Raw genomic sequence first — 24,918 nt, 5'->3', positions numbered from 1 at the left:
TCTAGTTGGAATCAGCGACTACTCTTCAACAAGGTCAGTTTTCTTTTATGTACATGATCAACTTCTATAATATCTTAATCGAGAATCCGTGCCATAAGACAGATGGCTTTAATTTATTATAAATATTATTTATTTATTTTTATATAATGAATTACGTCTGATAGGTTTTTGAGATCTTCTGTTGATTAATGTTTCTGTTCTAGTGTCTGTCTTCCGATGCGGCAAAGCAGTCCTGGCGATGGTGCATATTTGTGGATTTTGCTGTTAGGTGGAGCACTGTCAGTTTTGGCTGTGTCAGGATGTTACCTCCACATCTACTGTACCCTAGCGAGGGATTCTCGTCATTGTGCTGCACGGAATGTTGAAGCCAGTGTAGCTAACAAGATGGCAATATTGGTAAAAAAAAAAAAAAAACCCAAATTTCAATTTTGCTCAATCTTTCTACCACATCAGATACTAGCTAATTAACTATTCCAGATAGCAACTCACATGGCCTGCGTATTTCCTGTGGGAGCAGCTGGAGCTGGGGCCTTGGCTGGGCATCCTTTTGTGAACGTGACAGGAGCCAAACTCCTGCTGGTGCTCGTGTACCCGCTAAATGCTCTGGCTGATCCCTTTCTATACGCCATATTGACACACCAGTTCAGGAAAGATCTGTTTTTGTTACTGTCCAGGTAAAAAAATATACGAATTTATTAGAATAATAACAGTACAAAACGTACAATAGCAATATCAAATAGATCATTTTTTCTAAATCTACCAAATGAATATTTTTGAGTTTTGTCAATTTATTTGGATACAGTTTTCATTTTCGTTCTTAGCCGTCATTGGAATGATTTGTTTGTAAGTAGTTTTATAAAAGTCCACGATCCTTACCTTATATTTATAGTCAGCTTTTGTGGTCACTGGAAATAGCTTATGTTTCCACTAGTAAAAAATGACTAACCGCAAAAGGCGTAAAATTAAAAACAAACAACAACGTATACCTAGTAAAAATCTCTAAAATGTACAATACAATATATACATTCTCATTCTTATTCTTATGAGGTGGGGGTCAGTGCTATACAAGCTCCTGACGTCACTGCGACCTGTAAAGATCTATTGTGACGGGTCCCCGTGAATAGTTCTCGCCCTCCAAGCCCAGGTCTATAAAGAGCCTGGCCACTGCCTGGAAGGCGACAGTTGACATTTTGCTAAATCTCCTCCTCCAAGCCCAGATCCGTAAAGTATCGGGCTATTAGGTAACGAGCTCTTTAACATTCTCAGGTTTAACCAGTGGTCCCCCGAGGATGAGGCGCCTTTATGATGTAATGCCTACATATAATGTGTTTAGGTGTTTCCTCATCACCTAAACTACATCTAGAAGTTTTGGAAAGGTTCAATCTAGCGCGGTGTTTGTTTAATTTAAACTGCCCTCTAACAATATACATACATGTTATATTAAAATTGCGGTATTTGAAATGTGATTGCACAGAAAAATACTGCGTATCTTATAGGCTTAATGCTCATCGAAAGTATACTGAATATAATGGAAAAAGACTGAGAACTGTTAACCACTACTGTCAGAAGACTAAAGGCCGCATACTTTGGCCACATATTCTGCTGAGAAAAATATGCCCGTCAACAGTACATAATGCAAGGGAAGATAGAGGGCAGACGAGGTATATGACGTAAAAGTTCTGACGATTTTTAAGGGGAGGCCGGGCTTAAATTAAAGACTGAAGATATTAACTTCAGTTTTTTTTTAAATCCGATCAACGATAATTTATTTATTTATTTATATATACGCCCAATGAGCATTTTTATGGACACATTTATACATAGAAAATTATTATAAAAGAAGTAGAAAGACTCGATGTTTTATAGTAGACTTTGTGGGAGTGGAAGCGGGAGAGAGGTGTTTATAATTGAATTTGATTCAGTGATCGTTTGAAAGAAGACAACTTGTTATCAAAGAAATCAAGACTGGTATGTTTGTTGGTAGAACTAAGAATTCTGGGCATAGGGGAATGAAAACCATACGATTTACATATATTTTTATAGAATATTCGTATTTTTTATATGAATTCAAATAAACATTTTATGTCTCGTTCTCGGTGTCATGTAAAATTTTGCCGCTACCAATATTTGTGTACTTTTGAGGGAATCGTGTGCAAAAGCTATACCTAAAGATAACAGAATATCTCAAACTATGACTGGATACCTGGATAGTCCGTTTTGTCGACTACCAGAAATAGTTTGTCACAAGCAAAGGGGGGTTGCGGGGTGACGTCACAAAGCTGCGCGTGAAGATCAAAGTTTGGGCTTGTGTGTGCACGGCGCGAGCTCAGTTCAGTTGTATCTCCGGAACGAGTGATCTAAAAAACAAAACAAAAGAATCTCCTAATAACGAGACTAACGAATGTAATTTCGCATTCACGAAATAAAGACCCGACTGGGAGTATCAAGAATACTTCCTGTATATATTTTTTTACGTATATATTCCAACAAAAGGCAAAAGTAAAGCGGAGTATGTTCTCAAAAGAGGTTTGCTTCCAGGTACGGACTGTGCACAGTACGGGCCCAGCAGTACAAGATTCCGGGAGCCAATAGGGAGCAGCTGCTCAGCGGGGGGGCGGGGCCCCACGGGGGGCAGCCGGGAGCGGCGGGCCACCGCGGGAGGGCCCCGGGGGGCTCCCTCACCACGGGCTACGACGAGTTGCCCGTCTGACTAATCATCATTACTCTTATTTAGCGGAGGATAATACGTAGATAGAGACATCTTATAAAACAAACGACTCAACACTTTATGGAAGGTCTAGGGTAGCGTTGGGTAACCTATAACGCGCGTGTCAGAGATGACTCCCCAAGAAATTTTGGGCGACACGCATCATTTATGGACGATCTTCTCACGAGAACAAACGATACGCTTCCTTAGCTTTACAAGACTTGATTAGTTTCGCTTTCATTTACTGGGGCTGCAAACATTATTAGTATTCCTAAATGTGACACGGCAATCGAATCAAGCCAGGTTTTGTCTGAATTTCGACACGCCGGCGCCGCGCCACGCCGAGCTAAAAAGCTTACCCATCTAGGACGCATAATCATTTATATTTGTTAGAAATTTAATTAAGCTCCTACACATTGTACAAATGAATAAATGAGATGGTCTATTGGCACCTGAAAAATTATTTATTTATTTATTTTACTGAAACAAACAGTCAACAATGATATTATAATAACATTTAAAAAATACGATCTAAAGACAGACCCGCGAAGTTTTTAAATAAAAATCATACATATTAAATTGTGGTACAACAGAAGTATGTGTTTGAGTATATTTGTATGAGAGTAAGTGCAGAGGTATGTTTGTGTGTATTTGTGTAATAGTAAGTGTTTAGGTGTGTACAAGCGTGATCATAATTAAATAGCAAGTGGGAGCCTATCGCAGCCAGAAAGAATAATTCTTATTTTTTTTTAAATAAATTAAGTGGCGTGTTAAATATATCAATAGATGAAAAAAGCATTGTAGTTTGAGCAAAAACGATAGAGGAAAGAGTGTTGCGTATAGTTAGTGGTACAGACTGGCAGATTGTCACGCGAAAGGACATTATGATTAATTTTCGAGAGTAGATTAAAAGTGTCTACTTTATTAATTAATAATTTACATTAGTAAATACCATAATTCAGATATACTGCGTCTTTTTTCAAGGGTAAAAAATCCATTTTGTTTAGCAGATTAGCTGTATATATTTTTATAACCTAGGTATTTCAAAAATTATACGAAAAACATTATACAAATTATACAAAACAAACAGGAAATTCTGAGATAGTCGGAACCTGAAACAATGAACTTCTGTACTTTGCAAAAACAGTAAAATAAATAAATTACTGTAGAGACGACATAACTATTCTAAAATAAAAACATTAAAACGAACCAATCTTCGCAAGATAAATGATGACGTCATCAGTCTTTGTGTCAAATCTTACTGCAGATTATTAAAGCATAAATCTTTTTTGAAAATCGCCATGCCTTCAAAATAATTACAAAAGTATTTGACTTGGATAGTACTGATAAAAAAGTTACAAAACATTCATTCAGTTATTCAATTTCGTCATAATTATTATGGAATATGACATAAAATGTTTTATTTATTTATGAAGACATAAAAACACTCAAACGTAAATAGGCAGTAGTTTATTATAAAAAAATATGACTTTTTTTCAATTCTTTCCAATTACAAACATTTTTATGAAGCGTTTCACTATCTAATTATTTCATTCAACACCAACTCCTTATAGGTAGCCATTAACTGATTTGTTTTTTAAATGTTTGTTTATTAAATATAAATACACGTTTTCATGTTTTCATGTAATCAAGTAACTTTTGTGCATTGTTTATAAATATTTATTATTTAACACAGATATTTTAAATCTTATTTAAGAAAAATAAGACAAATATTTATATAATTTAAAAGAAAAGAGAGAAAACACCAATAAAAATAATGAAAAAAACATTAACCTAGCTTAATTTTATACGAAGAACTTAATTAAAATAAATTTACACATTTTTTTATCAGCTCTGGAAGAGAATTTGCTATCCTAGGTAGCTATAAAATGTAAATTTAATATTGTAAAAAAAAGGGTTCTTTGCATTTTTCTACATATTGTCGTTGCACATCAAATGTGGGCCATGTGACTCGGAGCACATTCTGAGAAAATGCGACTTTTTGGCATAAAGTAATTAATATTTTAAATAAATATTTAACTTTATTGAAAAACACTGTATTTTTCTACTTTGTCCATACACAGAAGTGTTATTTTCGGTTTTGTTTTTTTTTTTTAATCGTTTTTATCAATTTTCTTAGAATGTGCTCCGAGTCAGTCACATGGCCCATATTTGATGTACAACGACGATATATTGATGAATCGTCTTCCAGCGAATATATATTTTATTTTAATTTATAAAGTTATATATACTAGTTCTTATTATTTACCCAAATCTTTAAATTTTCAGACCATTTCCTAAAAGTCGTATATAACTTGTGCTAGATAAATGGAAATTGAGTTGTGGTAGAGTGGGATTTGAACCTCGGACTTTTAGCCCGTGAGCACAATACTACCACGAGACCACAACCCGGTTCAAGTATTAAATCATTCTTTGTTATCGTTGGTGTGACAGATCGGTAGAAAAAATGTATTTTTTAAACTTCTTATTAAAATATCTACCCTATCTACATATTTGTATATATTTTTGCATTGAAATCAAAATAAAATATTTTGTAAGTTTGGAACATTCGCAAAATACGAGTTACGTTCAATTTATTTTTTTTTGTGGGAAAAACAAACATACGATTTTTTAGTTTTAAGGATCTTAGGAATTCGGAAACTATTGCAAACCTTTTGGAATGGTTTTCTGGGTATTTAAGTACCTTTTATCAAGGAAATTTTCTTGGATTCTTACTTTCAGAGTTCGAATTTTGAACTTACTTGAAAACAAGAAATCAGTTTTAAAAAAAAACATTTTTCGGTGTTCGCTACAATCTTCCTCTTTCCCTTAAAACACAAAAAGTTAAAAATTATTTCGGGAAATGGAGGAGATTGAAGTTGTTGTTGAAGCTGTTGAAGAACTAGAGGAAGAGGAACTAAAGGTAGAGGAAGAGGAAGATGAGGTGTTTGAAGAGATTATTAACAAGCCTATTCATCCATGGCTTGTGCTGACAAATGCGCAAGTAGGCAATGTTTTTTTAAATTTACTATGTTACCATCTGGTGCAAATCGTAGATTTAAAAGGGTCCAGAAACCGCATACGCTCATCAACCTGAATTCGACTAAACTACTCACAAATGAGTAGTTTTACGTTTTGGCCATTAGGTACTCTGTAGACGTCGCGTCGCTCAGTACGCAACTGCCGATTTAAATTCAATTATGCCGTGTTTTGTCGTATGCAAGTGTCAAAATACTGCTGGGATTAAAAGAAAATACAGTATGATCACATTTCATGAGTAAGAAGCGAATTCACAATTAATATTTATTTATTTATGACAAAATACATAGTTTTTAACTTTAAATATTACATATTTCATTTGTACGAAATGTTCCCAATCAGCAAAAGTGGTAGTATGAGGAGATATAATATATTATGACACAATAGTTTGAATAAAAAGTCGATAAAATAACATCACATATCACTCGTCACACGGGCTGTTAAAACTGTTTTATTTAGGTGCTTTTTAAGTACGTATATATTTTATATATTTTTTAGGTCATTAGAAATTGAATTTATTGTATAAATTTATTGCTGTATACACAAAACTGTTTCTTTTTCTGTTAGTCTTAGGTTGTTCGCGAGTTAAATTATTTGACGCTCTATTGATTTTATGTAAATTGTAGTTTAAATTAAATGTAATATTTGTTATTATTTTATTTTATTAATATTATTTCAGAATTCAATTATTTTACCATCTGTCAGATTGTTAAATAAAAGCACGTGGACATTTTGTTAGTATTGCCAGGGTAGTTGAATTTTTTACCCGGCGTTCTAATAATACGCCATAGTCTAATATTAAACGGTTTGAATTTACTTAATTGCTAAATTATTATTTATTGAGTTTTTTACGTTTGCCTAATAAAAATACATGTTTTTTTTAAAGTCCAGGCAGTAAAATATTTTTTGTTGTAAAATATAACATAGCGTAAAACAAAATTATCTTATATTTGTGTGTATTGTTCACGGTCGGGCAACACTATGGGTCCACTTCACGCATGCGCGCAGGTGGGATGTCGTGTAAAGGAGGGACTTTTGGACACATTACGATGTATACAAAAACGTGGTTCTACTCGCATTTTGATATATTATAATTCTATAGTGCCAATATTAGACAGAAACAAAAAATAAAATATTAGCAAATATTTTTACAGAAAACTAAACAAATGGATGAAAGTACATTCCTCCACGTACCCTAAACCGTTTAAAGACATCAGGTCTTGCTATCGGTTTCCCTCAAACAAAAAGCGAAGTTTTTTTGTCAATAAACGAGTTACTCTTTTAAAATTTGTAATGGATATTTTTTTATTTATTCTCATGACCATTTTGCAAATACGAATGGTAGCAAAAGCTTGTTTCACAATAGCCTTTGTCCATTATAGCAATTTTACCATCATAATCATCATTCCCTTACCGCACCTAATGGTGCATAGGGCACTGCATTGATACACCAATCGCAGCGTATCTTGATCATTTTTGTTACATGAAGGTAAGATGACCAGACCAGGGACTATGAAATATTCTAGTGTAAAATCACATTGTAAAAAAAAAATATTGTCGATCGTGGCGAGAATCAAACCCGAAACTTCTTGTATGACAGACAAACGCGCTAACCATTAAACTACGAGGCAGACAGTAATTTTATCAATTGAATAACATCATATTGCATTTTTTTTATCATCATGTGGTTTATCAGTCACAGAGCTTTTTACCGTTGATATATTAAGTTAACAATATACCGAAAAATTCCAATCCAAAAATAGCAAAACATTTAACGAGTCAATGACAGGCCACAAGCCATGTAAATGTTCCCTGTTGAAATATTCATCAACCCTAATAATTTTCATTTCCTTTTAAGAAAGCGCAAATAAACCAGGCTTTTGATTTATTGGACCAATTGGGGCATGGATTGATAGACACCTATAGTTTCAAAATTGCCATCAAAGCCTTAGGTAAATCATTTGCATGTACTAACATATATGTTTACACAATAAATACTTACGATAAGAAGAGTTGATTCAACAGTATTATTAGTATTTATTTGTATATACGCCCGATGGGCATTTTTAAGGACATATTTATACATAGAAAATTCTTATAAAGGAAAGTAGAAAGACACAATGGTATATAGTAGACTTGATGGGAGTGGAAGCGGGAGGGAGGTGTTTAACATTGAATTCGATTCAGTGATCATTTGAAAGAAGCCAACTTGTTATCAAAGAAATCAAGACTGATATGTTTGTTGGCAGACTTAAGAATTCTGGGCATAGGGGAATAAAATCATAGTTAGCTCTATGGTTATCGGTATGAAAGAGTAAGTTTTGTCTGAGGTTTCTAGTTGGGATATTTAATTTTATTGAGCTCAGTAGTTCAGGCGCATCAAAGAGCGAGTTGAGAATTTTAAATAGGACTAGAAGGTCGAATTTATTTCGACGGTCTTGAAGAGAGATATATTGAATGTAGTTTCTAACTCATTATACGTATATTGATCACTGGATAAACCCAACCTCCAGACTATCTTTCTTAAAAAAATCGATGTTGAACTGATTCCATTTTTTTATGTATGTCAATTTAATTGTAGACGAGGATGGATTTCATTTCCTAGGAAGTTTGTAAGGATTGAAATTTAATGCAATGGAGGGGGAAAACACTTTTGAGAAGAGAATATATATTAATTTTTATTTTATTCAGAAAAACATACCGTACAATTGTTACAATTTCAGAGTATACAAAATAAATTTAATTCTAATGAATCAGCGAAGCTTCCATATTATATTACATGCTAAGGTTATAAATGAAATATATTTATTATTTCTTTATAATTACAAGAATAATATTATAAATGGGAAAAAAAACAACACTAAAAGTAATTTAAAAATATAAGTAAAATCACGCTCAAGTAATAAGGAAATGTCACTTTTTTAAAACATTTTTTTAAGTAAAAAGGGTCTTGAAATACTGTTCAGTAGATTATTTTTTTTACATTTATTTCCAGGAAAAAATTTTTTTTTCTGCATATTTGTAGCGTAAAAAATATTTTTGAATTTGTAATTTTGAATTCCCGCAAAAACGGTTATTGAATTGGTAACGCCCCTAATACGTCACGGTTCTTGTTAATTTTTAACTTTGTTCCAAACCATTAAAATTTTTATAGAACATCGTAGTGAATCTTGACGTCACAACTATCAATGCCAAACATGTCGCGTTTTTCTAGTGACATATTTTTTTATATTTTCTTTGTTAAAGTTATATATGAAAACATTTCTCCACAATATCCATATTGATTTTGGAAATACAGCAAATTATTCTAAATCCATTTTATATATTTTAATCGGTATTTGCAGTACCTACGTGATTTTTCCCTATTACAAGAAAAAAATCCGAGTTCGATTCCCGATGAGAACGCCGAAATAAAATGAGATTTTTCATAAAGCCTGGGTGTTCTGTGCTGTAATTAACTCTCCGGACATGTTGTGGTGCAAAATAAAAAGCAATCGAAAGAAAAACTTAGCAGTTATTTAAAAATAAGAATTAAAAACATTTTATTAAATGTATGTATTTTAAGGAATTAAAAAATATAACAGTCAAAGAGCACTAATAAAAAAGTAAAAGGCAGGAAATTAAAGTTATTAAAAAAAAAACAACTATGAAAAAAAGTACCTTATTCCCATCCTTATTTAATCACTATGCCTAGGTGTAATTTTATACTAGGTTTATAAGTAAGGCCCTTAGGATTTTTTCTGGGACGTGAAGGGAGCCGTCAAGAGGAAAATACTCATCTATGGTTCTGTTACAAACATGACTGCTCTTTAATAAAAATATATCTCGCGTCAGGGTACGAGGTGACATCGGAGGAGTTGAAGTCGATGATCGCCAGTGTCGGGGAGAGCAAGGGCGGGAAGCTGTCTTCGAAGGACTTTACGACGCTCATCATGAGGAAGATAACCGAGAAGGACACAGAGTTCGATATTGTCAAAAGTTTCTTGCACTTTGATATTGAAGATAACGGTATGATTTTTTCATTGTATCAAACACAGACAGCTCAAATCTAGTACTAATCATTGTACTATGTAGTCCGTTTAGAGAAAATATAAATTTGATACTGAGGAGTTCAATGCAACAGGAAATTGGACGTACAAAAATTTTCTTACGCGCCGAACGGCGAAGTTTCTCGAAAATGCATAAAAATAATTTTGATAAAAATGAACTACTTTGAACGACATCACTAGTCCTCCGAAATAAACAGATGACAGAGTGTTGTGATACATTTCCGGTTACCGGGAAGCCAACCTACCAATCAGGACAACTCACGTAGAGAACGTGAGACGTCACAGGCGGAGTAATTTCAAATTCACAGCGTTGATAATACTATACAAATTTATTTATTTTTATATTGATTAAGTTAGTTAGATAAACTATTAAAAAATAAATAAAATATTTAAAAAAACACCGAACTTCCTGATTAATTTAGCCGCAAGATATCTTTTGCCGTTTAGTATAAAAATTTGAAGAAATGTTTTTTCCAACTTTATGCCAACGGTAGAATGATTCATTGGGTCATTTTGCCATTTTTACCGTTGTTATTTGTGTTGTGGAGAGCAACACCAAAAGTCGTGTGGTTGGCAAAGCCGAACCCCGCTTTGATCCGCAACGCGTAATCCGATGCAACGTCAACTCGGACAAGATATTAAACGTCGTGCACCGGAAGAACATTTCATATTTCGTTTTGACATTTCGTGCCGTAAATGTATTATGTATTTTGTGATACCGATTTCCGTTGCTGATATTATGTTTTTAATATCAACAATTATTCATCCATCAACTATAATATATACGATTTATTTTCAATTTACACATTTGCCCGCGTTCCTTACCTTGAAGTTAGTATCTGCATGAGAGATAAGAATGTACTTTCCTCACGAGTATTATACCTAAATACGTTCATGTTGTCTCTTAGGAAAGAGATCATTGCAGGAGACTGCTGCGAGATATTGCATATACTATTAAGCGTGTTGTTCAGATGTTTATTGAAATATACGTTTATATAATCATTTTTAATCTTTATTTTTGCTATTATTTGATCATGTACATGCTTCCACTTTCCATCATGTTGTATCCCAGCTCAACACAGGGCTCTTGGCCTCAGAGTATTTTTTTTTTTATTTGTAGGAATTTGTATTTTTTTAAAAGGAATAACCCGCTAAGCCTCTATTTTTAGGCTTGTCAGCAGGTGGAATAGAGAAGATATGGCAGGAGGTAATGAAAAATACACCACAATACCCAGACCAATTGAGAAAAAAATATTTCTTGGATTTTTTTTTCTTGCAACTGGCGGGAATCGAACCCGCGACGCCAGTTTCACAGTTGGCCGTCTAACCCACTACGCCACGGCGCCTGTCGTAAATAAATAAATTAAAAATCTTGACGTCACAATTATTAAGGCCAAACATGTTGCGTTTTTGTGGAGACATTTTTTTTAAACAATTTTATTTTAAAAGTTATTTATGAAAACATTTCTCCACAATAATATTTTGATTATACATTTCACATATATCGGTATTCGTAGTATGTAATATTTCCCTATTAGTAACTTCTAATACAGAAATCCACTTATAATCATGGTAACGGTTGGTAGAATCTTTAATTGAAATCGATAATGCCAAGTTTTCCACACGTGCCGGAGAACTGAAAATATTTTACTCTAGGAATAACAAATGGAATTGATCAATTTTATAGAGAAAATTTTAAAAACGCGTAATAATATCAAAATACTGATTTAATTTATTTTTTCTCCTTTTGAGTGCTCAGATTACTTGACAGTGGAGAATATTAAAGCCGTTGTGGAGACTCTCGGGGAGGACTTGAATGATGAGGAAATCTATGAAATGTTTGTGGCAGCCGACGAAAACGAAGATGGATGTGTACGTAAAATAACAAAATAATTCTCAACATTTAAATACCAAGCGAAGTTTTCCATTTAAAAACAAGGAAATAAGATGTATTTTGCTACGGGAAATTGGATGTAAAAATGTTTTCTTAAACGCGGTAAATATTAGAGAAATTGAACGTGGTTATGCAAAAAGCAGCCAGCCATAGAAAAGTGAAACTGAGATAATAGCACTTTAATGAAAAGAGTGAATAATCAAATCGACACAACAGTTGGAATGTTATTGACTTTGACAAATGATAAACAATACAAACTTTAGTTTTTTTTAAATATTAAAACAATAATCTAATTATGTGTTTGACCAGTTGTATTGATTTTTAAAGTACCGTAAGATTTTCCAGTGTTTTTGGTGTTTTCTGCAAATTGAGAAATGTCATTTTTGTGATCGACTTTATTTTCAGATCGAAAAGGTGTTATTTTGTGATCGACTATATTTCCAGTTCGAAAAGGTGTTAAACAGGGTTGCATTTTGTCTCCCGTCTTGTTTAATATATTTGGTGAATATATCATTCGAAAGGCACTTAACGGCTGGACAAGTAAGTTCACAATTTGAGGAAGGAAGTTATCCAACCTAAGATATGCTGATGACACCACACTTATTGCATCGTCAGAGATTGAAATAAAATAACTGATTGACCGAATAGATGCTGCTAGTTCAGATCTGGGACACTCAATGAATATGAGCAAAACTAAGCTTATGATTATTGATCGAGCTAATAAAGTAGCGCCATTATCCTTACTGCGCAACTTAGAAAGAGTCAACAATTTCATTTATCTAGGTTCTCTCATTAGCGATGGTGGTGGGTGTGAAAGTGAAATACGGCGACGTGTTGGTATTGCCAAAAGTGCTATGAGTCGGCTGGTGAAGATCTGGAAGAATCGCAGTATAACCATTAACACCAAAAAGAGACTGGTGAAGGCCTTGGTTTTCTCAGTGTTCATGTACGGTGTGGAGTGTTGGACAATGAGGGAATCTGAAAAGAAAAAAATCGAAGCTTTCGAGATGTGATGTTGGCGGCGAGTGCTGCGGATTCCGTTGACGGCCAGACGTACGAATGCATCTATTCTACAGGAACTGGACATAGGAGAAAGACTGATATCTATGTGCGAGAAAAGAATCCTGCAGTTCTTTGGGCATATTTCCAGGGGAGATTCTGATAGTTTGGAGAAAACTATTTTCCTGGGAAGTGTCGAAGAAACAATGTCGCGTGGACGTCAACCGACAAGATGGAGCGGTACAGTCACTGAGTTATCAGAATCATCACTGACGAATGCCTATAGAAGAGCACAAGACCGTTCCAGATGGAGGGAGACTGTCCACAGACGAGCCATGCCTGGAGTCAGGCGTAATAACCATCCTCAGACATGAGGCACGGATTGAAGAGATATTTTCAGAAGGTGATTATTACAGTTTTTTGTACGTAAGCGGTCTGGCTGCTTTCAGCAGAACATAGAATTGACCTTATTGCTCCCGATAATACCAATATCTAATTTTTTCAAAATTACGGACTGGCTGCTTTCTGCAAAACTACGTTCAATTGTACGGCAAAGTTTTTTGAAAATGTATGGAAATTTTTTTTTTTTTTTTCATTTGAAATTTATTTCTTAACCCTTAAGGATTATTACATTCATTTTACAAAAATAATACCTATATCATTTTTTATTCATACTATGTTGTTGATAATAATATCTTTACGCCTTTTGAAAAGTTTGTTTGAAAGTCTTTTGTTTAGTTTTGTCTGTTGTTTCAATGAAAACGAACTACTTTGAACGACGTCACTAGTTCATATGAATCGGCCAATGATAAGAGAGTTGAGAAGGATTTACGGTTTACTAACTGTCAATGGACCAATCGGCGGAACTGACCGAGAAGAAGTGGAAGAGAACTTGCGATGTCATACGCGGAGTAATTTCAAAAATACAAAACTTAAAAAAATCATAGTGCAAAAATTTAATAAAACCACCGAATTTCATCATAACCAACTTATCATCATCATCATTCCCTTTCCGCACCGAATAATGCATAGGGCACTGCATTGGTACACCAATCGCAGCGTATCTTGATAGTTGTTTTTTTACATGAAGGTAAGATGAACAGTTTTACGCCTCACGTGTCAGTCCAGGGACTCTGAAATATTATTGTGTAAAAACACTTTTTAAAATTATTATGAAAAAAATATATTACTTTTACCTAATAAATATGGCACATGTTAACATTGCATTTTTTTTGGCTGATATAAATGACAAAAAAATAAATGAACTTATTTGGTATGTGGTTGTATTTTGTAATAAACAATATAAATGTTCTTTTCAGATATCGAAAGAAGAATTTGTCAAAATGATCAACCATAAATGTGTAAAACTAGTGACTCCGTAAACCAGCACCGTTCCGAATCAAATAAATAATATTATTATTAGTGACATTATTATGAATTATTTTTCATGAGAGAGAATGCCAGATTACAAAAGTGTAAATTTCAAAAAGGGATACATTGGTAAATAAATTATTCTATGGCAGTGACGTAAAAAAATAAATACATGGATACTTTACAAGCACGAAGAAAATGGCATTTCGATTCGCACCCTTTACCATGAAAAGACGTGATGCTGCGCAGAAAAATGTCATCGTGTAGTCGTAATGAGAACATATTTTGATTACGCTGTAATTATTACATCACGGATACTACCGTATTATTTCACTGGTGGATTACGACTTTCTTGCACCCCGAGTGTAAAATCAGTGCAATTGATAATTTCTCCTTTTTGAGGTTTAAATATAAAACAATCACATTTGTCACAACCTTGAATATGTAAAAGAGGTCATTGCAAAAAAAAAATATCAAGGCATAAAAAAAAGAAAATTTAAAACCTAGTTTTTCATACAAAGCGAAATCTTCAAACGCTCATATCTCTAAACTACAGTATTTGCACATATTATTTGTACTTTGGTTTTACGCTCAGGGTGTGATCTTATCGTTGACGAATATTTTTATTTATCGGCAATGATATCTTATCTACTAGATAAATTCACTAATACAATAAATTAATAAATAACGCTTTGAAACAGCGACGAATTGGATAATTAGTATAAATTTTATATACCTTTTTAAAAAGTTCGTGCTGTCTGTCTGTATTTGTCTGTCTCTACGAGTTATCAACGTTTGCCAAAAAATTATAATACGTTTAAATGTTTATATACTTTGCTTTTTTTAATAAACAAAAATAACCTATTTTAATTTATTTCACTACTTTTTACTTTGAATCTCGAAAAATAAACATATTCTTACGTGTGTTTTAATAACGACAATGTATCTAAGTATATTTTTATTTTTATTTATTAAGGAAAAACAACAGTTGTTATAGAATAATAAAAAATAGTACAAACATCCAGTTAAAGTTTTTCACAACTATAATGAGAGAACATGTAACACAGTAAAGAGAAAAAAAATATATTATATAAGACATGAGAAAAAAAAGGCTCTCAAAAAGATGAGGAAATAGAGTGGAGGTGTGGAAGAGAGGGATTTTCATAATATAGTGGACCAATTCAAAATTTTGATATTATAATAAAATAAACATAATTAAAGGAACATAAACTTATTACACACTGACAAATGTTTTATTTTACAGTGTTTCAAAAAGTTGTTTTTTGATGTCACAAAATTTTGTATTAAGAATATATGAATGGGGACAAAGTAAATTAAATTTGGAGCAGCTACGATAAATAAACGAGTTTTGAACATAACTTTTTTGGGCAATAAGTTATAAAAAAAATGAACTTGTCGTGTTATATTTAATTAATAGTTTTTGTTTTAATGTACCCAGAGAGTTTCAGATCTCGACTAGCTGAGAATTTCCCGTGTTTATGAAGGACCTTTTTTGTTGCATGAGTTTTTTCATTAGATAATATTGAAATAATGAATACGATTTTTAAAAAATTGAACACAACAGTCCTCCTTGTGAAAAGTTTACCCAGAGAGCTGGACATTAAATTACCTTTGTATACATTAAAAAATATTTTATAGTTAATTTAAAAAATGATTTAAAAAATAAAGATGCATAAAAAATATGAAAAAAAAACGAATCGGATTAAGAACAATTAAAAAAAAACTTATAATAGTAAAAATAGAATCATAAATATAAATTTTAAATATGTACACGTAAATCATTAAAAATAATGAGATATACTTTACAGGCAAAATATTATTGGTATCAAAGAAAAACAATTCACAGCATATTAAGTCTACATAAATTTTCTTCACCCGTTTTCCATCTTATATGCATTATTAGTTGAACTTACTGACAAACGTTTTCATGTCAGGATCCCCATGTTAAAATTGTTGAACGTGTAATGAAAAAAAATGTTTTGCATTATAAAACAAAACTGTTAAATTAAGGCATACTACCAAAGTCTGATTTATATGTTTATCACAGAATTAACGTATAATACGGACAATACATTTTTTTTCATTAAAATATTCTAATTTTCTGGAGGACAAATTGAGTTGACTGTAGTAGGTATATCGAAAAAAATCGTTCGGTATCATCTTAAATTTATCATTGTACTTACATAATATTATGAAGGTAATAAACGTCAGGAAGATCATTTGATTTTAATGCTGTAAAATACTAGTAGAACATAAGACATTTTTTTTTTAATGAAAATAAATATTTGCGTTCTTATGATTTACACAAATATTTCATTTTAAGGGGAAATTTTCATCGAGTTGTTAAAAACTCATAATTAGAAAATGGAAATCAAGTCGGGTTAGAGTGGGATTCGAACCACGGAGATTTGATCCGTGAGTCCGAAACACCTAGCTACAGGACCACAACCCGGTTTTTGAATAATCCAGCCCAAAATAACTACACACTGGATAATTGTATTCGGCCCTGCTCTATTGCCGGCCATTTTATTTCAGAATAATGGTATCTATATTACTATGAATACATACAATGAAAATAAAATTCGTTAAAAGTTATCAAACGTTACCAACTGACTAAAACACCGGTTATACATAATATTTACTCATTGGACTGGAAGTAAACTTTATATTATCAAACATCGAAGAGATCTAAAGGTGTGTAAAAATAAGTTGAAATTGTTTTTTACGTACTAATAGGAGCTTGAAAATTATGTAGGTGCCTATTGGTACGCGGATTTTCTTTGGAAGCAACGTTATGCTGTGCAATTAAAAATAATATTATCTAACTGACTCGAGATTCTAACAAGATTCTAATTTGTGTAGACACGTTGTTTCAAGGTGTTTGTGAAGAGTATATCGAATTTATTTATTTTATTTGGTAAACAAACGGTATGTACAGTAATATTGTCAATTTCTTTGTATATTAGTTTAGAACACTCATGCACACACCAATTGTTTAATATCCTAAAATTTCTCTTAATTCATATGGTTTGTTATTATTTTTTTATTGAAATAATCGTTTTCTCTTTGAACAATGTTTGATTTTGTCCAAATGCTTGCGGACAGGCTGGATTTCCTCCCTAGGGAGTCATTCATATTTCAATTTATTCCAACAGTGTGGGAAAACATTTTTTAAAAGGGAATATGGAAGTCTAGGCATTTACAGGGCTTCAGCTCTTTTACTTCAAAAAAGTCAACAGATGGAAGAGTTGAGGAAAGGAGGATGTTCAAACATGGGCAGAATGGTGAAATTTCTTAGCGAAAAAAAAAAAAAGATTTTACAATTAACATTTGCGTTTTCTGTGGAGGTTATCATTGGTAACAAATAAAAATACCGAGTGCACACTTCGAGCCATCCATGCACATATATATGAACGCATATATATATGCATTTATACATGCATACGCACATCTACATGCATCTACTAATAAATATATAAAACATACATATATAAAATAACATATTGATGCAAAGATGATAGATGCCCATTTTTGAAATGTATCTTCAGTTTTTTGTCAAGGAAATACTTTTTTCCATTGTAACTCGTGACCAACCAAAAAATATATTTAAAAAAATTACGATTGTCCGAATTTGATACTAGAGTCCTCATATATAGTTGTAAATATTGTATGTGTGTTCATGGCTAATAATGTTAACACAGCATAATAGAAGCCATTATAAATGAAAAAAAATATTGATGTTACAACAAGTGATGCAGACGACATCAGATATAAAATAACAATTATAATCTACAAATTACAACAGGGATGGAGAATACCTTAAATAAGTGAATATGGAAGTCTAGGCATTTACAGGACTTACGACCTGTCATTGGCTGGTTTAAGTGGCCACTTTACACACTGTGTAACATTTACCATTTTGCCGATGTTTGAACATCCATATTTCTTCAATTCTTCCATTTGTTGATTTCAGTGAAGTTAAGAGCCGAAACCTTTATTGTTGTGAAGAGATTCATCTGACTGAATTACTTCACATACTAGGCAACGCCTGAAAACGATTTTCCAATTTTTAAACTTCTTCTTGGACCAGTTGGTTTCATTACAATATTTGAGTTTGTCCAAATTTTTGCAGACAAAAGACTGGATTTCACCCCCTCGGGAGTCATTAAGATTAACAAATTACAACAGGAATGGAGGATACCTTTAATAAGGTAATATGGGAGTCTAGGCATTTACAGGACTTATGACCACTAACTTCACTAAAATCAACAAATGGAAGAATTGAAGAAATATGGATGTTCAAACATAGGCAAAATGGTGAATGTTACACAGTGTGTAAAGTGGCCACTTAAACCAGCCAATGACAGGTCATAAGCCCTGTAAATACCGAGACTTCCATATTCCCTTATTTAAGGTATTCTCCATCCCTGTTGTAATTTGTTAATCTTAATGACTCGCGAGGGGATTGAAATCCAGTCTTCTGTCTGCAAAAATTTGAACAAACTCAAATATTGTAACAATAATAATCATTCGTGATATATGTAGGTACTAGGTACCGATATAAATTCTGTTAAATAAATAAAATCTCATTTTGATCAAATGTTTCAGGTGCATTTCAACCTTTGTATTCACTACACGATCTGGAAAAATCACAAGTTGTTTAAAAAAAGTAGATATGTCACATGTTTAAGTAGCGATGTTTCCACTGGACTTTTAGCCGATTCCTATGATTTTTCAGTCAGTTTTATTGATAAAGGTATGAACACGACAAATGAAGTACTGGACAGTTATGACAAAGATACGGAGGAATTTAATGATACACCGGAAGAGCGCGCGAGTCAAGGAAGTCATTCAAGAAGACGAAGAAGTGGAGATAATGACGAATCTTTTTTAAGTTAGTAAAACGTTCATTAAAAAATGTAATATCTCAAATTCTATTTTTTTCAATAAATAAAATAATAAACGACTAACTGAAATTGCTCATGTTAAATACTTAGGACCAACAATAGACAGACAATGGACATGGACAATTCATATCAACAATTTAATTAGCAAAGTGGCAACATTATCGAGTCTTTTTTTTTAAATCAAAAACTTCCATAAACGGAAAAAATCTAACGTACGAAGCTTATGTAAAAACTAAAACATGTTTTATGCAACTACTAAGGGGAACAGGAAATCAAAATGACATGAACAGACTACAAAGACCTTAAAGTATATACATCTCTTATACATCTATACATCTAAGACAAAGACAGCAAAATAAAATACTAAAGTTAGTATATGACCTACCGTATCTAACAGCTACTAAAGAACTTTTTAAACAAACTAATTTATTCATAAATTAGCCACTGATGTAATTGTAGACGAAGAACTAAAACTTGAAAAAAAATTGTAGTAAACATGGACACAATACGAGAATATCAGAATAATACCATAAACAACCTTGTAAAACGAGACAAAGACAGTCGAGACTAATAAACCATGGACTGAAATTATACAATAAACTACCAGAAAAAACTAAGCAAAAGACTCAGACAACCTTTACAAAAGATGTTAAAAATATTATCATTAACAGTAGATGTGAATTTTAAAAGTAAAACTATTTTGTCAAATGTATGTAACCCGTAAGGGTTTTTAAATGAAATTTAAAATATAAAGTTTTTTTTTAATAAGTCAGATCACAAACTATAGTTTTCAGTTCGTACTTTTTTAGATTTTACTAGGGATTTCAAAATAAAAACAATGCTGAAACATAATGATAAACTAAAACATCATTTTAGAAACGAATAGCAGTAGAGATGATGTTGAGGACGATTATAGTCCTGTTGCAAAACGTGCTTGTCTCAACTATCCCACTTTACCTGAAGATGTAAAGCCCCGTGAAGCGGATCAAAAGGTCGTGGCCAAAGTAAGCGATGCCGACGATGATGCGAAGAATCCAGATGACTCTACACCGAGAGTCGCTCCCACTAATTTGGCTACCAAAAGATCTAAATGTCCGCATGGTAGTTCCTGTTATAGGTAAGAGTATTTTTACAATTGCATAAAATATGCATTTAAAAAAAAAAGTATTTACGTTTTTATAATTTAACGAAAAATTTCAATTTTGGGGCCATTTTTATCATCACGAGTTGTAAATAACTCACTATTAGGAAATGGGAATCGAGTTGGAGTAAAGTGGGGTTCGATCCTCGGACCTTTGATCCGTGAGTCCGCGGCACTAGCCACGAAACCACAATCCGATTCAGAATTATATTAAAAGAAAAGCACTACCTGACAACATAATAAATTATTAAATTGTAAATTAAACAGGGTAAACCCCGAGCACATAGCGGAGTATTGTCATATTGGTGATCCGGAGTGGCCAGTTCTTGTACCGTGCCATTGGGGACTGTCTTGCTACCGACTCAATCCTCAACACCGAGCCCAGTACACCCACGCTGGTCCTCCAGCGCCTCGTTTTGCCCCTCAAACAGGTTAGTACACCCAGTAACGAAAGCTACAAAACATATTTTTTGTTTTAATTGATTTTGTTCGGACTTATGATCTATGGTATATAATATAATGTACCTATATGCATAAATTTTCCTTCGTCACTAATGCACAATAAACAGAAATGTTATTCCATTACAAACTGCATCTTAGATTCAGTGAAAATTCGAAAAAAAAAAATTCAAATCACGATAGGTCCACGCCCAAACATTTATATGTGAAAGTGATTTGATATTTCTCTGAAACTCGTTGCCTCGACTTTGTCAGTTACTGCTATTATTAGTTTATGTTGCATAATAAAAATGTTCTAAAAAATATTACTTGTGATCTATTTTCCCATTTACAAATTAATAATGTTTATTTCGGCTGCGGTGTAATAATTACATTTTTTAATCACATACGGCAGCATTTTTCTGCGAAGCATCACGTTTGACCACAAAGAAAGTCCGCCAGGAAATGAAGGCAAAGAAGGCAGCTACCCACGATTTGAAATGCAATATACTTCTTCTTCGCAGTCTCAATCCTGGGGATTGGTTTGTAGTAAAGTCCCGCGTCTCGTCCTCCACTGCGCTTTATTCTCTGCTGCCCTCTTCAGCTCAACATATGAGGCGCAGTTTGACAACAGTTCAAACCCTCGCATACTTGCCCTAAATACTCCTGTTGGGGGGCGTCTTCTGTGATTTGTCCCATCATCCATTCCCTCTATTATGTCACGCAGAAGACCCTCATGGCGTATAATGGGGGCGACCTATTGGGCTCGCCTCTCTGAGATGGTTTTGATTGGGAATCGACTGAGAACCTCGTCATTAGTGATGTGGTCTCTCCAAGAAATTTCTAATATTTTTTTTATTTTTTATTTTATTAAATCATACAAAATTTTTTTTTGTACTCCCAGGAGTTACAACAAACTCATTTTGGGACAGAAAAATATTTACACATAGGTATGTTAACAACAATAGTATAGCAACAAATAGTAATAAAGTAACAAGTAATAATATGTACATAAAAACTGAAATACGATAGCAAGCAAATATATAATACAAATCATACATCCGCTTGCCATCCTTTAAACAATCCATAATAAAAATTAAAAATAAAATTGTTATATTTACATATTGCAAGAAAGAAATATTTAAGGGAAAAAATAACTTAAAACTAAATTTCACCCTCCACGTACCTCCTCAAGTAGTAATTTTTTAAATTAATACAGTTATTTATTGACGTTCTATAGGACTCCGGTAGCCTGTTGTACTCGCTACAAGCAAGGTATAGCAGAGACCCTAAGGTCTAAACCATACCTTGTCGTGCGTGATCCAGGTACGTGAATATTTTGACGCTGTCGCGTATTATACTGATGGACGTCACGATTAAAGGTATAGCCAATATTAGTCAGAGAGTCTTTATTCACACCTTGAAGCACCGTTTTTGTAATCTCATAATACGGTATGACCAAAAATGGGAGAATGTCAGTAAGTTTGTAAATGTCTTTGACATGCGTTTCCATTGGTATACCGTATATGTTTCTTATAGCTCTATTCTGTATTACTTGTATTTCTGATACACACTTTTTTTGTGGCAAATCCCCAGATGCACGACAAATATACCATATGAGAGTGTATCATTGAAAAGTACACTGCGCGGCGAAGTGAGATCGGAAGAATTCCCCTAAACCTATGCATTATACCAGTGATTGAAGAGATTTTAGATTTAACATAATCAAAATGGTGAATCCAAGAGAGCTGTGAATCTATGTAGATTCCCAAATATTTTGTCACGTCAGTTTTTTCAAGATAATCATTTCCAAGTGCGATATTGAGATAAATATCTCGCTTTTTACCAAATATTATTCTTCTTTTTTCATCTCCTTTGGTAAGGCACCATGTCTCACAGCCGCACAGCAAAACGCACTGTAATGATAATGATATTTGGCTGATTTATGTAGCGCCATTTTTGTGAAAAATCGCCTCAAGAGCAATTCTAGCTAAACTAAAGTGACATATTATATTTTATGATTTAAAATTGAGGGTATGATAATCTAAAGAAGTGAAATTTTACTTGGGATCTGAACTGAGTGGGACTGTCGATGACTCGTAAGTTTGAAAGCAATTGGTTCCAGGCAGAGGGGCCGGCAACGACAAAAGCACGATCTCTAAATTTAGTGTTTGGGGAGCGCCGGATTTCAACAAGTTTTCCTCTTCCTGAATCAATTGCTGACCAAAGAGTTGATTTTCTTTGACATGTATTTTCACTAATACAATGGTATGATAGGTATTTTGGAGCCATTTCATGAAGGGATTTGAATAATGTCCCACAAAGCATATATTTTATTCTCTCTGGGCTTTTTAACCAGTGCAGATCTCGATGATGTTGTGAAATGTCTTGGCGAGTTTCTTGCGGAGCTTTAGATGTATGTTGTTTGACTCTATTTAATTAAACGTTATTAAACTTTTCCCGTTTAGGCATTAATAATTTAATAAAATTCCAAACAGGTAACTGTAAAAAGCAGGATAAGAAACCGCCCAGAAATGCTAAAAGGACTAAGCGGCCGAGCTACAGTGAATCAGAAACAGAGGAGGAATTTAACACCGAGGATATACTGCTGGCTGACAAGAGTACCGACGAGTGTAGTCCCTCCTGCTCCGAGGGGCAGTCTGACAAGGAGTCTAAAGATGAAGAAGAAGAGTCACAGAACACCAAAAGAACTAATCGGAGACTACGAAGAGAGGCAAATAAAATGAAGAAAAAAAACTAAATAAATATTTTTTTTTTTGTTTAATATTCCTTTGTCTGATTGTTTTCATCATTTGCATAGTGTGTACCTTTACCATTCTATTTATAATACCCTCCCGCCGATATATTTTTTGATGAAAATAATTTTATGTGCCGTAGAAGTGTTGTGTAGCACTTGTAACAAGTGATTAAATTGCCCTCCGGTTGTCAATAAAAACGGCGTCGAAGATTGAATTAGTTTATTTTATTCACATTGGAAGATAAAAAATGTCTCCAATTACACTCGTTGAGTTTACTGTAGGTACTTATCATAAATAATTCTTGGGAGACCACTGTTAAACCTGAGGATATTAAAAAGGTTTCTCTCTCCCCTCCCTAATAGACCGATACTTTACGGATCTGGGCCTGGAGGGGGAGATTTAGCAAAATGTAAACTCTCGCCTTCCAGACAGTAGCCAGGCTTTTTATAGACCTGGGCTTAGAGGGCGAGAACTATTCACGGGGACCCGTCACAATAGATCTTCACAGGTCGCAGTGACTTTAGAAGCTTGAATAGCACTGACCCTCACCTCTAAGAATATCATAAATAATATTTTAGTTTACATATAATAATAATAAATCGTAGTCATGACTCACGACGTTCTAGTTACGAATCTACTTTCAATATGTCCTCTTGGAACTAATATTGCATTGGGTTATAAAGTTTATATTTAAATTAAGTGGAGGGGCTAGTTAAAGTTTTATTTTAGAAAAGGTACCGTTTGGAGAAAACGCAAGATATATCTAAACAATATCAAACAATTAAAATTGTAGTTATTGTATCATTTGAGTGCAAACTTCTTAAGGCTAGGGTCCGAATAGCACTCTATTCCAACTTGATTCCCATTTTCTAATAGTGAGTTACTCACAACTCGTTGAATATGGCTCTTTAGATCATAAAGATAGGATCTTTTAGCCATAAGACACCTGCTCCTTCAGACATAAAAGAGAAATTTGAACAATATTGCCTAAACGCATCAAGACAATGAATTATTAACGTTTACTAATTACCACAAAAGATGACTAACGTAAAATAAGTAGGTAATGAAGTACGAATATAATATACATTGGAGGGGCCATGTGGCCATGCGGAGCGGTGCGGCGAAAGGAACTAAGGAGACGGGGTTGGATCCCAGCAGAAATTTATAAAAATCTCCTACCTTCCGGATCTATCTTGTGGTTTTGACTGGAGGTTGGAGATGGCTTTGGGACACGTCACTTCTCACTTAATTCTTTATGGTTTTTTTGTGGAATGCGGTAGCGGGAGCGGTTACGCGGTGCGGAGCGGTAAGCGGCGGCGATCAAGACGACTCTGTGGTCAATTTTTAACTAAATCTACTGGGCGGTGAGGGACATGGGGAGATGTGAGGGTGAGAATATTAATGTTAAATGTGGGTAACATAAAATATATATAGAATATATAGGTTTATAATATCGGCGCAACCACACTTTGGTAAAAAAATGTGTCGTCAAGATGCAAAAGATCGTCGCTTCAGTTTGCTTTTGTCCAACAGACCAAAACAAAAATTTGCAAAAATAGAGCTTTAAAGATTTATTTTAGGAATTAGGCATAA

General features: G+C 33.5%; 3 protein-coding genes across 6 annotated transcripts; all 3 read left to right on the top strand.

Annotated features, from left to right (window-relative positions):
- Nucleotides 1-6: 6 nt before the first annotated feature.
- LOC148275489 (thyrotropin receptor-like) lies at nt 7-4,003 on the top strand. The gene is made up of 4 exons (XM_088235664.1): nt 7-33; nt 204-396; nt 478-674; nt 2,539-4,003. The coding sequence occupies exons 2-4, from the start codon at nt 217-219 to the stop codon at nt 2,708-2,710; spliced, it is 549 nt and encodes a 182-aa protein (XP_088091790.1). The 5' UTR covers nt 7-33; nt 204-216; the 3' UTR covers nt 2,711-4,003.
- Nucleotides 4,004-5,484: 1,481 nt separating this feature from the next.
- On the top strand, nt 5,485-14,972 carry LOC148275488 (uncharacterized). 2 transcript variants are annotated; one of them, XM_088235661.1, is made up of 5 exons: nt 5,485-5,711; nt 7,605-7,698; nt 9,581-9,754; nt 11,555-11,667; nt 14,008-14,965. In XM_088235661.1, the coding sequence occupies exons 1-5, from the start codon at nt 5,571-5,573 to the stop codon at nt 14,068-14,070; spliced, it is 585 nt and encodes a 194-aa protein (XP_088091787.1). In that variant the 5' UTR covers nt 5,485-5,570; the 3' UTR covers nt 14,071-14,965. The 2 variants fall into 2 exon arrangements, with proteins under 2 accessions (XP_088091787.1, XP_088091788.1); XM_088235662.1 differs by lacking the exons at nt 7,605-7,698; nt 9,581-9,754 and having other exon boundaries at nt 11,548-11,667; nt 14,008-14,972.
- Nucleotides 14,973-16,637: 1,665 nt separating this feature from the next.
- Nucleotides 16,638-23,525, top strand: LOC148275487 (uncharacterized). 3 transcript variants are annotated; one of them, XM_088235660.1, is made up of 5 exons: nt 16,638-16,774; nt 18,837-18,974; nt 19,864-20,104; nt 20,396-20,559; nt 23,065-23,525. In XM_088235660.1, exons 2-5 carry the CDS (start codon nt 18,839-18,841, stop codon nt 23,325-23,327), a joined length of 804 nt encoding a protein of 267 aa, XP_088091786.1. In that variant the 5' UTR covers nt 16,638-16,774; nt 18,837-18,838; the 3' UTR covers nt 23,328-23,525. The 3 variants fall into 3 exon arrangements, with proteins under 3 accessions (XP_088091786.1, XP_088091784.1, XP_088091785.1); XM_088235658.1 differs by having other exon boundaries at nt 18,689-18,974; XM_088235659.1 differs by lacking the exon at nt 16,638-16,774 and adding an exon at nt 16,804-17,008 and having other exon boundaries at nt 18,689-18,974.
- Nucleotides 23,526-24,918: the final 1,393 nt, after the last annotated feature.

The sequence above is a fragment of the Micrasema longulum genome, unplaced genomic scaffold (assembly GCF_059751315.1).
Source record: "Micrasema longulum isolate JH-2025_06_02 unplaced genomic scaffold, ASM5975131v1 h1tg001414l, whole genome shotgun sequence".
NCBI classification, from domain to species: Eukaryota; Metazoa; Arthropoda; class Insecta; order Trichoptera; family Brachycentridae; genus Micrasema; species Micrasema longulum.
Note: the sequence above shows the minus strand (reverse complement) of the source record. Positions and strands in the feature narration are given on the sequence as shown.